This window comes from Eriocheir sinensis, unplaced genomic scaffold, assembly GCF_024679095.1.
Source record: "Eriocheir sinensis breed Jianghai 21 unplaced genomic scaffold, ASM2467909v1 Scaffold243, whole genome shotgun sequence".
NCBI lineage: Eukaryota > Metazoa > Arthropoda > Malacostraca > Decapoda > Varunidae > Eriocheir > Eriocheir sinensis.
This window is the reverse complement of record NW_026111547.1, coordinates 129,515-144,802: the sequence shown is the minus strand read 5'-3', so window position 1 is coordinate 144,802 and position 15,288 is coordinate 129,515. Positions and strand designations below refer to the sequence as shown.

General features: G+C 42.5%; 2 protein-coding genes across 2 annotated transcripts; both read left to right on the top strand.

Annotated features, from left to right (window-relative positions):
* The first annotated feature begins 303 nt into the window (after positions 1 to 303).
* LOC126991126 (uncharacterized histidine-rich protein DDB_G0274557-like) lies at positions 304 to 657 on the top strand. Its single transcript, XM_050849878.1, has one exon. It carries the CDS (start codon positions 304 to 306, stop codon positions 655 to 657), a length of 354 nt encoding a protein of 117 aa, XP_050705835.1.
* A 122-nt stretch (positions 658 to 779) lies between these two features.
* On the top strand, positions 780 to 2,201 carry LOC126991125 (mucin-3A-like). The gene is made up of 3 exons (XM_050849877.1): positions 780 to 1,307; positions 1,566 to 1,950; positions 2,032 to 2,201. The coding sequence occupies exons 1-3, from the start codon at positions 780 to 782 to the stop codon at positions 2,199 to 2,201; spliced, it is 1,083 nt and encodes a 360-aa protein (XP_050705834.1).
* The last annotated feature ends 13,087 nt before the right edge of the window (positions 2,202 to 15,288 follow it).

Here is a 15,288-nt window from a genome sequence, read left to right as displayed (position 1 = left end):
ACTACTACTCCTACTACTTCTACTATTACTACCAATTATACTACTACTACTACTACTGTTACTACTGCTACTACTACTACTACTACTACTACTACTATTACTACTACTACTACTACTACTACTACTATTACTACCATTACTACTACTACTACAACTACACATATTTCCGCCTCCGCCTCCGACTCCAGGAAGTTGCGACTCCGACTCCGACTCTGACTCTACCCCCCTCCCCCTCCCCCTCTTCTACAGTACAGTGGTAGGCAAATCAAATCCAGCTTTACCACATTACACACCACAGCAAACATGACACCTAGCAACACCACATCGCACCACACCACACATCACACTAAGGCACACCGCACTACAAACCCCACCCCACGTCACACCCAGGCAAATCACACCACAAATCACACTCAGCAACACCACATCCCACATCACGCCCAGCCACACCACACCACTCACCATACCACATCCCTCATCACACCCAGCCACACCACACCACTCACCACACCACACCCCTCATCACACCCAAGCACACTAAACCACAAACCACACTCAGCCATACCACACGACACATCATACTCATCCACGCTATACCACACACCACACCACACCACAAATGACACCCAGCCACATTACGCCACACACCATACTTAGCCCCACCGTACCACATATGACACTTAGCCACATCACACAATACATAACACCCAGCCAGACCACACCACACCACACTCACTCACACCACAACACATATCACACTCAGCCACACCACACCACACATGACACTCAGCCACACCACGCCACAAACTACACCCATCAACACCACACCAAACGTCACACCCGACCACACTACACTACATATCACACTGAAGCTCACCACACATCACACCCAGCCTAATAACCACACACCACACACTGCCACAGCACTCCACACATCATACTCAGCCACACCATACCACATGACACCCACCCTGCCACATCACACCTCACACCACAACCAGCTACACCAAACCTCACATGACACCCAGCCACACCACACCCGGCAAAACCAAACAGCACTCAACCACACGACAGCACCAATGACACCCACCCACACCACATTACACGTTGCTCCCAGCCACACCCAGCCACACCACATCACATATTACCACGCCCTGCTACACCATCCTGCCACATCACACCCAGTCACACCATACCTCACACCACACCCAGCAACGCCACGAAACACATCACACCCATCTACACCACACCTAGTCACACCACACAACACACCACACCCAGTCACCACACCCCTCACATCACACCCAGTCACACCACATAACACATCACATCCAGCCATACCACACCACATTAATATTAATACCCAGCCACACAACACCACATACCACACTCAGCCACAACATACCACACACCACACCTAGCCACGGCACACCACATCCAGCCAGATCACACCCCACTCAGCTACACCACATCACCTACCACACCCAGCCACACCACACCACACCACACTCAGCCACTCCACACCACACCATATTCAGTCACATAACACCTTACACCACACCCAGCCACACCCCACCAGACAGCACACCAAGTCACACCTCAAACACTACACCTCATATCACACACCCAATAACACCACAGCACACACCACACCCAACCACACAACACATCACATCACACCAAGCAACACCACGTCACACATAACATTCAACCACATCACATCACACATCACATCCAGCCATATAATCACACACCACACCCAGCCACATTACACCACACACCACATCCAGCTACACCACGCCACGCCACACACCACATCTAGCCCCACAACACCACACCCCACACCCAGCCACACCCCTCCACACATCATACCCAGTTGTACCACACCACACAGCACACCCTACCATGCCACACCAAGTCACATCACAGCCCACACTACACCTAAGCACAGTACACCACACATCACACCCAAACACACCACTACACACCACATATCACATCCAGCCACATAACAACACACACTACACCCAGCCTCACTACGCCACACATCACAGTCAGTCACACTACACCACACACCACACCAAGCCATGTCAGACCTATCACTAGACCCAGCCACACAGCACTACACCACATACCACACCCAACAACACCACACCACACGTCGCATCCAACCACGCAACAACGCACATCACATCCAGTAACACTACACCACACCGCCTAGCCATTCCACAACAAACACACCCAATCACACCACACCACACATCACACCCAGCCACACCATACCATACACCACCTAGCCACGCCATGCCACAACTACATTAGCTACAATCAATCAGTTCACACTATACTGCAATTTGCATTACGGCCACAGATTAACCCTGACCTTAGTTGTTTAGAGTAAAAAAAAACACCATCCAGAGCCGAGTGTGAGCAGTGAGCAGCTAGGTCAGACTCAGTGCTGAGACAATAGCGGAGACGCATACGAGCATACTACAGGAATCAAACTTGTCTGTTGTTGGATGTGTTGTGTCGTTGGCTACTCCTTTTATGACACTGTCTAGTAATTTATCTCACTGATCTCCTGATTAATAATCCATGCAAAACATCATGAAATACAACATTTCCACAGAATATATCCACGTTAAATGAATATTAAGAAATGTCCTCCCACAAGAGAAGGAAGAGGAGAAGAGGAGGAACAGGAAAAGGATGATGATGATGAAGAGGAGATAGAGAAGGATGATGATGAGGGAGGAAGATGATGATGATAATGATAATGATGATGATGATGATGATGAGGGAAAAAGATGATGATGATAATGATAATGATGATAATGATGATGATGATGATAATGATGATGATGATGATAATGATGATGATGATGATGAGAAGGAGGAGGAAGAGGAGGAAGAGGAGGAGAATGAGGAAGAGAGGGAGGAGGAAGCATGGATACACGAAAAGACGGGCAACTGGAAGTCTGTTTTCTCATCATGTGGTCGCCTTCTCTAGTGATTTAATCTGTCCGACAGCCACTTCAGTGCCTACAGAGCAGATCAGAGCACTTTGGTAAGTACGTTCAGTTCACTCCTTACCCAACAAAGTAGCGGTCGATACGATTTTTAAAGGAGTTGATGGTTTCCGCACTAACTGCTTCGGAAGGAAGGTTGTTTCACTGACAGATGACTTGGCTTGAGGAAAAAGGAAAAAAAAAGCTACTGTTATTGTCTGTATTACATCGTTTCGCTTTAATAGGTAGACAGTTATTTTTAGTTCTTGAGTTAGTTTGTAACTCAAGGAACTTGGAGGAAATAACGTTACTGAATTTTTTCAACACTGGAATACGTACTGCTCCACGGTGTGGGACCCTCACACACACAGAAACATTGATAGGTTAGAACAAATCAACACCAAGGCGGCAAGGCTCATTACAAACAATTACACTCGAACGCCTGGAATCACAACACGGATCAAACAACAGATAAACATGGACCCTCTTCACATATGCAGACAAGCACACAGACTTACACTTATGTACAAGATCACAAACACACATTGACATTGACCCACAAACATACCTACACAGCGCAAACAGTCAACGTACTCGTAACACACACATCCATAAATACCAAACATATCACACTAACACTGACGCATGCAAGCACTCATACTTTTCCACGCACCATACGTGACTGGAACAGCCTCCCTCAACAGATTTTAGACTGCGGTACAATAGACTCATTCAAAAAACAAAAACATGCTCACTTGTCACCACAACACACCAACACTAACAATTACACTTGATTCACTTCCATCCCCTGCACACTCGGCTCCCCCGTCCCCCCAACAGCCAACAAATATGCGTGTTATGCACCTGTACGGGTGCCCTGCGCATCATTTATCCAGAAGTACTCACAGACCTGTCAAATCTCCTCGTCAGCGTTTTTCCAGCGTACGCTTACGAGATTTTGAGGAGGAGGAGGAGGCGGAGCAGGAGGAGGAGGAGGCGAAAGGTGAAAAAAAGGGAAGAGGAGCAAAACTAGGTGTAAGTGATAGAGTTGAAAGAAAGAGGAAGAGAAGGGAAAAAGAGTTAAAGAGAGGGAAAAGGAAGAGGAGTAGAATATTGAGGATAAGAATGAGAATGAAAGAAGAGGGAGAGAAGAGAAAAGGGAGTTGAAGAGAGGAAAAATGAAGAGCATGTAGTTGAAGGATGAGAGTGAGGAGGAGGAGGAGGATAATGAAGAGGAGGAGGAGGAGGAGGAGGAGTTGGAGGAGAAGGAGCCGGAGGAAGACTTCCTCAGTAAGCCTCGCCTGGTCCCACGACAATTCCCTTGTCTATCTACTCCCCGGATTTGTTAACTTTTCCATCCCTGAACAATGAAGGAATCGGCGAAAGTCTCTGAATAGTTAATAAAGGCATTTGAGGCAAGTTTTGGGTCCGCGTGACAGGAGGGGAAAGGGCAAGGAGGAGGAAGAGGAGGAGAGGAAGAGGAGGGCTAGGACGGAGAGGGGGAAGTAGAAGTGATCGTAGCGGTGGAGAAGGATGGTAATGGTAAAGTTGGGGGCTGTAGTTGCGCGTGTCCTCAGTGCTCACCTCCGTCGCAATGGCCCTTGAACCTGTGTTGGGTAACAACGTATTGCCTCGGGATTCAGGGCCAGAGTGACGCCAGCATTACTAGTTTCCCTTCTCCAGGTGTCCCCAGGTCCCCATTTATCGACCAGTCCGATAGGGAGCATGAACAGCTGGGTGAGCTGAACGGGAGAAGTTTGGGGAAGAAAATAAAATAAATAGGTGGAGAAGGAGAAAAAATGAAAGAAATGAATGAGGAAAAGAAGGTAATGGTGGTTATGAAGAAGAAGGAGGAGGAGGAAGAGGAGGAGGAGGAGGAGGCGTAGGATAAAAAAAAAAGAGAAAAGAGAAGGAAGTGAAGGAGGAGGAGGCTAAGGGAAGAGCACAGAGCAGGGTTCAGTCTTCAGCGAGTGTTTGATCGAAGGGAATTCGTCTCCCCTTCCCAAGAGTGTGGCGATAAATGGGAAGGTTTTCATTTTTTATTTAGTTTTTTTATTGTTGCTTTTTTTGCGGTAACAGTTGCAGATCATAGTTTCATGTTTGGTTTTCAGGTTTTTGTTTCCTTTTTTTTAATAAGGCTTACAGTGTCAACCATTCGTTTTAATCTTTCATTTTCTACAATGGTGTTATTCAAGGGTATGGAGTCGTAGTCGGAGTCGGAGACAGTCGCCGGAGTCGGCTACTTTTGATCGTGGTTGGAGTCGGAGTCGGAGTCAGAAAAAAATATGTCCGACTCCTTTACGTAATTAATTCTCGTATATAGCACTTGGCTGCTACGCTTGAACAGTGTTGCCACTTTACGAAAAAAATCCACAAATTTGTGGGAGAGGCAGATTTTAAGGGAAAAACGTTTAAAAAATCGTCTAATATGAATTTTTTTGTGGAAATGTGGATTTTTAACCAGTAAATTAATGAGATAGATTATTAGACGATGTTACTGAAGACATACCCGTACGACACGTGACGTACCTGGCGACTCTAATTCCTGTAATATACTGGCATGCGTATCCACTCTCGTCTTAGCACTGAATCTGTGCTAGGCTGCTCAAAGCTCAGCATAGGGTTGCCAAGTCTGTCCTTTTAAGAATTGCCAAGTCTGTCCTTTTAAGAACAACTTGTCCTTTATGAGATATGGATGTCTTCTTTATGCTAAACAATAAAATAAAGGTCAGGCTGAATCTGTGGTCGTAGTGTAAATCGTAGTGTAGTGTGAACTGACCGAGTGAAGCTTGTATAGTACAAAGTGGCATGGCGTGGATGAGTGTTATGTTGTATGCTGTGGCTAGGTGTGATGTGTGGTGTGGTGTGGCTGGGTCTGATGTGTGGTGTGGTGTGGCTGGGTCTGATGTATGGTGCAGTGTTGCTGGGTCTGGTGTGGTGTGGATGGGTGCGGTGTGAGGTGTGGTGTGACTGGGTGTGAAGTGTGGTGTGGTGTGGCTAGGTGTGGCGTGAAGTATGTTGTGAGTGGATGTGATGTGTGGTGTGGTGTTGTATGAGGCGTGATGTGGTTGGGTATAGTGTGAGGTATGGAGTCGCTGGATGTGATGTTTGTTGTGTGGCTGGGTGTGGAGTGAGGTATGACGTGGCTAATGATGCATCGTGTGGAGTGGCTGGGTGTGGTGTGGTGTGTGATGTGGTGTGGCTTGGCGTGGTATGTGTGTGGTGTGGCTGGGTGTGGTGTGGTGTGTGATGTGGTGTGGCTTGGCGTGGTATGTGTGTGGTGTGGCTGGGTGTAGTGTGGATTGGTGTGGCTAGGTGTGATGTGTAGTGTGGTGTGGTGGGGTGTGATGTATGGTGTAGTGTGGCTGGGTGTGATGTGTGGGTTGGAGTGGCTACTTGTGATGTGTGGTGATGTGTCTGAATGTGACGTGTGGTTTGAAGTTACTAGGTATGATATGTGAAATGGCGTGCCTAGGTTTGGTGTGATGTGGTGTATAGTGTGGCTGGGTGTGGTGCGGTGTGTGTTGCTGGATATAATGTGTGGTATGGTGTGCTTAAGCTTGATGTGTTATTTTGTGTGGGAACTGTGGAATGTAGTGTGACTTTGTGTGGTGTGGCTAAGTAATGTGTGCCTAAATATGATGTGTGGAATGGTATGATGTGGTGTACGTTGTAGTTGGGCGTGATGTTTGACATGGTGTGGCTTGTTGTAATATGTATGGTGTGGCTGGGGATGATGTAGTGTGGTGTGGCTTGGTGTGACATGGAGAGTGGTGTGGATAGATGTGGAGTGTGGTGTGTGGTGTGGTTTGGCTGGGTGTGGTGTGTGGTCCAAAATGATCACAGTTTTGGTTTTTCAAGAATATCTGATAATGTATTTTCTTAACAACATAGACATGACTGTTTTTTTTTTTTTAAGAACACACACAGACACACACTCAAGGATGTAAGGCATTATCTTCAAAATATTATTTTGAGGGTTTAATAAACATACATTTTTAGGGTGAATGTACTTTTTAATATTCAGTAAACTTGTTTTATTTTTCGTTTACTGCCTTTTAACGATTTCTGGCCTTCTTTCCAACTGTCTCCTTGCTGTTTGGACGTTTTGGAAATTGATCAATGAAATTACTGCTCATTTTATAAAAAGACCCAAACCGTTCTCATATTGCAAAATACTCAAATATAATGACCGGGCATTTTGCAAAAAGGAGAATTTTGTAAACTGACCGTATCAAATATAATCTCCGCCTCCTGTAATATGTTTCAGGATTGCACAAGTTTAATATCCATTTGGACCAATGTGCTGAAAAAAATATACATGGACACGTTAATAAGTGAATCATATTTTTACTTAGTCATGACTGAACAAGCTTCCATTTAAGTAATATACACTGGCAGGAAGAAACTTAAAAAAAAAATTGAATGAAATGGGAACAGAATTTCACATTTGCTGTGGGAGAAAGTATCAAAAGGTCAGGAAAATTTGCCTATGACTTCTCTTGGTGACACGTAGGGTTATAATTTTTTTTTTTATGTGCTGTTTCTTCATCGTCACTGAGCCATTGTTCGTGTATTGCTGAAGTAGCTTTCCTTCACAAGTATAATCACGTTTCCGAACTAAACTCATTATCATAATCTTGTGTCCCTTGTTTCTGCTTTTGCCATCTCTGCCGGTGTCGTCACCCTGGGAGCATGACAGGCTATCACTGCCGACACAAAAAAAATGATACGCACAGTTGCTTGCTGTTTTGCTTACTTGTTGTGTATCTACAGTCTTACCTTTACGAGATTCAATATGTTATTATCTTACTTCCGCCATGTCATATCTGCCATTATTTCCTCTGTTCAATGTGAAAATTCCCATGTTTTATTTTTCATGACATGTTTGATAAAGCTCCGATACGTTGATTACTTATATTAAGTACCCAAGTTTAGAATTAAGCACTCTGTCTCATACACATTTTCAATTAGGATTCACAGCGACACCTGCTGTGCTTAAAATAATAAGGAATAACTCTCTTCGCCCTATTGCCGCCTACATTAATTGTTGTAAAGTAATCGTATGGCCGTGCCTCAGGTTTGTACTTCGATGTTTCTTTAAAAGTTTTCACAACCAGCAAATATATTTCTTCAATACAGAATCCTGCTAGATTGCAATTTACAATTTTGTCATTTTTTTTTATATATATTTAATTTACACAGAGACCGGCAATTAGTTAAACATTCAGACACGATAGATTGGATGCGATACTCTACCACATAATAAGTAGATGCCTCCAAATTTCCTGTTGGAACTCTTACCTATCAAACGATGCACTCCCCACAAGAAAAAACTCGACGAGACTTACAGTGAGTGGTGAATAGTTATTAACACACACACACACACACACACACACAAACACACACACACACACACAAACACACACAAACACACACACACACACACACACACACACACACACACAAACACACACAAACACACACACACACACACACGCAACAGCCTTGCGCACGAGATTAAAAGAATAAAAAAGGAAAAACAATAATAGCACATTTTGCGCGAAAACATGGTAGATGCTGGAGCAGCTAGACTATCATAGGCTGGATTCACACCAGACGAGTTGAGTAAAGACGAGTCATGGTTAGTATTGAATTGGTAGGTACTCTGAGTTAAGCAAAATTCGTAATTCATATCAAGTTGTCGAGACATTGGCACATTTGAAAATGAACGCAAATTTTTTTCGGCAGTCTCTGTGAGTTAGGTAAATGAACAGCATCACCATTTTTTTTTTTTTTTTTTTTTTTTTTTTACAGCAAAGGAGACAGCTCAAGGGCACAAAAAAGTAAACATTAATAAAAAAGCCCGCTACTCGCTGCTCCTAAAAAGAATCCAAAGAGGTGGCCGAAAGATAAGTCAGTTTCGGGAGGAGAGGTGTCCTGATACCCTCCTCTTGAAAGAGTTCAAGTCGTAGGCAGGAGGAAATACAGATGAAGGAAGATTGTTCCAGAGTTTACCAGCGTGAGGGATGAAAGAGTGAAGATGCTGGTTAACTCTTGCATAAGGGGTTTGGACAGTATAGGGATGAGCATGAGTAGAAAGTCGAGTGCAGCGGGGCCGCGGGAGGGGGGGAGGCATGCAGTTAGCAAGTTCAGAAGAGCAGTCAGCGTGGAAATATCGATAGAAGATAGAAAGAGAGGCAACATTGCGGCGGAATTTAAGAGGTAGAAGACTATCAGTATGAGGAGGAGAGCTGATGAGACGAAGAGCCTTTGCCTCCACTCTGTCCAGAAGAGCTGTGTGAGGGAGCCCCCACACATGAGATGCATACTCCATACGAGGGCGGACAAGGCCCCTGTATATGGACAGCAACTGTGCAGGGGAGAAGAACTGGCGGAGACGGTACAGAACGCCCAGCCTCGAGGAAGCTGATTTAGTAAGAGATGAGGTATGAAGTTTCCAGTTGAGATTTTGAGTTAAGGATAGACCGAGGATGTTTAGTGTTGAGGAAGGTGATAGCTGGGTGTTGTCAAAGAATAGGGGATAGTTGTTTGGAAGATTGTGTCGAGTGGATAGGTGGAGAAACTGTGTTTTTGAGGCGTTGAAGGACACCAGGTTCTTCTTGCCCCAATCGGAAATAATAGTAAGGGCTGAGGCTAAGCGTTCTGCAGCCTCCAGCCTTGAGTCGTTAAGTTCGTTGAATAATGCAAAGTGGAATCATCGGCGTAGGAATGGATAGGACGAAGATAGATGAAGATAACTTTAATTTCGTAGCATTTTAGTGCATGTGTATGGTCCTAGTGAATGTAGCCTCCAGGATCATGATGTGTCATGTGGAGGCAGGATGCTGCTAAACTGTATTTTTTTTTTTCATGTTCCCAAAGTTTGGGAGTAAGTAGTTTTAGGAACTCTTGTCTTTCTTTTAGTTCATGTTTCCCCCACATTCAACTTTTCCTGTGGCTCCGAACTCACAACAGTTTAATTCAAATAGCAGATACTAAACGGCACCACTTGAAATTTTGCTGTATGCTGACTCGCTTCTTATTAGTTTGTGCACGTGAAAGGTAATGCGAAAACTTGACGAATGATTTGACACGATTAGGTCCAACACGACTCGTTTCGTGTAACATCAGATTCCTGACTGCATCATTAATCATTTAGAGAACTATTCAATACATTAGATTATTCGTTTAAATACTGTTGAGTCAGAACCCTCAAGCCCGTGACCATTCTCAAGTAAAAAAAGTTTAACAATTGGTTTGACTTCCTTTGATCTTTTAAAAAGATTTAGCGACCATGTCCCTCACAAAAGTCCTGTCATCTGATATATTTTTTATTAATCGACCAGAAGGTTTCCGAATTTGATCATTTTGACCAAAATATCCAAGTTGCTCTCACCCTAACTACTAACTGGGAGCATAAAGGTCGCTTACTTCTCCTTCCGCCTTCATAGTGTATTTGCTTATGCCATTTCGTGTGGCTTGAATGTTAAAATTTGACAACATAGTGTTTCTAGATCATTGTTTTTTGGCTGTTAAAAAAAAAATCAATGTTGGCATTTTTTTTAAAGCAACAATTCATGGTCAAATTCAAGAAAGCCGCAAAACACCTTTGTACATACTGTGGGTTGTAATTATGATATAACCACAGTTTAAAAGTCTAATTAAATGCTCTTGGGGTTGCTAATATTCAAATTTGATGGAAACTGTTATGATACTATAGGTACAAACTAGTTATTCAAAATAGCAACCAAAATGGCAGACGAACGATCTTAAGCACATGTCTTGACCTTTAATAGAGATAGAACCAAAGTTTTGAAGCCATATTGTGATTTATATGTTTAATATTGATAGAACACAAGTTTCAAAGTCATATTGTGTTTTTTGTCACAGGTCAATTATACCAGTTGAATATGATACATTAAATATTTTTGGGGGGACTAACCAAATATAGGAGCTGGACTAACTTGCTGTGTGCATAGCTTTTTATCATTTTATGTATAAGTCGCTATATTTTGTACTAATTATTGTTTTTTTTTATTCTTTTCACTTTTAGTGTTTTTGTACGCAGTAGCGATCTTTATTTCCGGATACTGAAATCCAGTCATGGCTGATTGTCCAGAAAAAAAGACGTAGAGTAAAACCACAAGTAGACTTTTCGCTGTCTAGTATGTCAAAGTGGTGGCGGGGCACTGATTGCGTGCCCAAAAGATACATCCCTTACCACCTGTACTCGAGGATGGTATTGCACTTTCCAACCACTTATTAAAGCATAAAGTATGTGTATGACCTGAATTTTTGACAGTTTGGTTTTCTGGATACTCAATGAGTATCCAGAAAACCAACTTGTACGAGATATGACGATGAATGATATTTAAAGTTTATGAGCGCAGTCTAGCACTCTCTCTCTCTCTCTCTCTCTCTCTCTCTCTCTCTCTCTCTCTCTCTCTCTCTCTCTCTCTCTCTCTCTCTCTCTCTCTCTCTCTCTCTCTCTCTCTCTCACACACACACACACACACACACACACACACACACACACACACACCGCTCCGGTAGCTCAGTGGTAGAGCGCTGCGTTGCCAGGCCATGGTCTGGCAGGTTCGAGCCCTGCTCAAGTGTATCTTTCCACTGTCAGATGAGCGGTTACTGTCGCCCCTTTTGGGAATGGGGGATGGAGTGTGTGCTGTGTGAAAGTCCCGGCAGTATCCAGGGATCGACTATAAGGAGACTGCTCGTGTTGGGAGGGTACTTGCTGGCGATTATGAGCCCAGCTCGTGATTAGGCCGTGGGTGAATTACAAGCACACACACACACACACACACACACACACACACACACACACTGCCTATCATTGTCAAGTAATACATAATACTATGTTGTAATATTCAGATTACTTGTTTCTTTTATCAGTCTTACCTTGTGATGCAATTTCGTGATCCATTGGCACGGCATCAGCATTCAGTTTTTTAATTCATATTTCAAGTTTCTTGCATAATCACTGTTTGAAACGTAAGCTGCAAATTATCACCCACTTAGGAATTATATTTTTTGTCTGCATGCCGAAATCCATTTAGTTTTCATGATGTTGAAATGTTTGGGAAGCAATCAAACCTAATACATCCTTTCCGTTTGTGATTTGATTTGCAGCCACCTTTTGCACAGTAGGATATGCTCTCGCGTAACCATGAACGTATGGTTGTATAGTGTAGGTGGGAAGGACAATCGTGTACTCCCATCCAAAATCGGGAGCCGACTGAAGACGGAAATTAAGCAAACTGCCGTCATTCCGATGTCCACTCTTGGAAAATGGGCCAGATGCGCCAAATGATTCTAATTTTCGGAAGGGAGTGATCTGCCTTTTATTGGTATTTTATTATTATTATTATTATTATTATTATTATTATTATTATTATTATTATTATTATTATTATTATTATTATTATAATTATTATTATTATTATTATTATTATTATTATTATTATTATTATTATTATTATTATTATTATTATTATTATTATTATTATTATTATTATTATTATTATTATTATTATTATTATTATTGTTATTATTATTATTGTTATTATTATTATTATTATTATTATTATTATTATTATTATTATTATTATTATTATTATTATTATTATTATTATTATTATTATTATTATTATTATTATTATTATTATTATTATTATTATTATTATTATTACCATCATTATTATTATTAATATTATTATTAATATTATTTTATATTATACTTTTATAATACTTTTATTAGGATTGTTAGTATTAATGACTTATTAGTAAGTCTAACGTATACTATGTATCAGCCACGCCACCTATTTTCCTCTTTTAAAAACTCCCCCTAAAGGAGATTATCATTACACTGATCACTCGTGATGAATGAGCTTTTTTCATGTACATTTTGCCCTTGGCCTGCCTCCATCACCGTAAAAAAAAAAAAAAAGTAATCTTCATTGTTTCTCTATCCACGTTCCTTCAGAACAAAGAGAATCTTATAGCAAGATATTCGTGGTGATAGATAGCAATTGCAAATTTACTATGTAGAAGTTTCAACTCTACTTTTTCGCCCCTCACATATAGCTCCTGAAGCACCTCTACCCTTTATTTGCCATCACCCAAAACGAGGATATTCTGCTAATAACCCACGTTTACCCTTTCTCAAGCACCCACCTATATCCACACCCCATCCCCCTCTCCTCAACCAACCTTCAAACCTATAATCCCCCAGTGCTCGTCGCTTTGCACTATATCGGAATAATTATTATTTATTCACAACACCCCCTACAGGTTCTTCTCACTGACGTATTGGGCTTGACTATTGGCTCAACAATTTTCATCAAACTAACGCTATGACAGAATTATTTTAAAAATGTATAGGCGTTCAGCATTTCACCGTCGACAAACTACTACATCCTTTACTATATGATGTACTTTCCTCTAATGAATAGGACTTGAGCTGAATTATATTGCTGGACATCTTTTCCTTTTCATTGTGAGCTCCCAGTGACTCGCCATCCACTACAAATCCTCACACAGGTACCGCCGAGGTATTTGGTATTGAGCTGAATGAAATCGCTTAACAACTTTTCCTTCTCTTCATTGTGAGTTTTGCAGAGCCTAACCATCCATCAGACTCTTGAGGACCTAGCTATAACTACACAATCCTTCCCCGTGCACCCGCCTCCTAGGACGAGCTGAATGAAATCGATAGACACATTTCCTTCAACTGTGTTCTAAATACCTCACCATCCATTACAAGGACAGATTGTAACCGCTGCATGCAGTACATCATCCTCTCTATAGGTAATTTCCATAAAGGTAATGAATTTGAGCTGAGTGAAATCGCTTGATACCATTTCCTTTTACTGTTTGTAAGCCCTAAGTCCCTCACTAGCTCGGTTGTACAAGACCTCACTATCCCTTCAAAAGGCAATACATCATCCCTTACAAATACTCTGTACTGAGGTTTCGGAGCAGGGCTGAATGAAGACACTTGACAACTTTGATCAGGCTAACACTAAAGCAGCTAATCCATCCCCACGTGGCGCAGAGCCGTGTTGACAGCATCGTCAGCGGAGCGAAAGCAACATTCTTTTTGTTCCGAGAGTCAAAGTTCCCCGCGCGAGGAACCAGGAGAAAGGCTCTGTCGAGAGGGTGAAGAAAGGCGTCAAGAAACCTGCCAAAAGTGTCGTCTCGCCTGAGATTCCCGTTGTCTCGCGATTGTAAATGAGAACAGTGGGAAGTTGAAGGTACAAAGGCGGCTGGTGCTACGGGATTTTTTTTTTTTTTTCGTTAAACGGTATTTCTTCTGCGGAGCACTGAAGCGGAAGGAGAAGACTATCACAAGTTTCTAAGTCACTTTTATGTGTAAATCCATTAATTATTTAACATTTCATACATCCCCGGCATAAAGAAAAATGTGTACGTCAACTTAAAGAGAAATATCGTACTGCGGTGAAGATCGACCCAAACGCATGTCATATCGCCATTGTGTAGGAAAACGTTTGAAGTCTGGGCGAACCTTTCAAACGTCAAATCTTCAGGTGTTTCGAGCAATCTGCGAAATTAGACGGAGGCTTGCGAATGAGTGACGTCGCTTTTGAGATGCATTCACTTGGTCTCTGGGGGACTGTGGGAAGACTCCACATGTGAAGACCAACATTAAAAACCTATCCCAGAATGATGTGCCGTGAAGGTTCCTCTCCTGGAGTAATGGATTGTGCTGGTCACAGTGGATCTCTTTTCCGATCCCAAGCCTTACAAACAGCATTACTATCATTCCCAACGGTCGCATCGAGGCAGCAGTGCAGCTCACCCAATGCAGGTCTGGGGGTCACTGTTGAGGCTGAGAGGGCCCCTTGAGAATGAAAACGCGTGATTCACCACCGCCCACCCTCCAGTGCCACCAAGATGCTTCAGGAAGGCCATTTCACCCTTTGATGTCGTGTCCTGCTATTCTCTCTGGGGCCGCCCTAAGGAGCTGGCCGCCGCACGCTACACGATCCGCTGAACAGTCGGCCAGTGAAGGACAAAAGCCGGAGAGAGAGACTGAGGCGATGCAATCAGTGAAGGAACTACTACCTGCCAATTTCAATTGTAGTAGTAGTAGTAGTAGTAGTAGTAGTAGTAGTAGTAGTAGTAGTAGTAGCAGCAGCTGTAGTAGTGGTTGTAGTAGTAGTAGTAGTTGTATTATTATTATTATTATTATTATTATTATTATTATTATTATTATTATTATTATTATTATTATTATTATTAT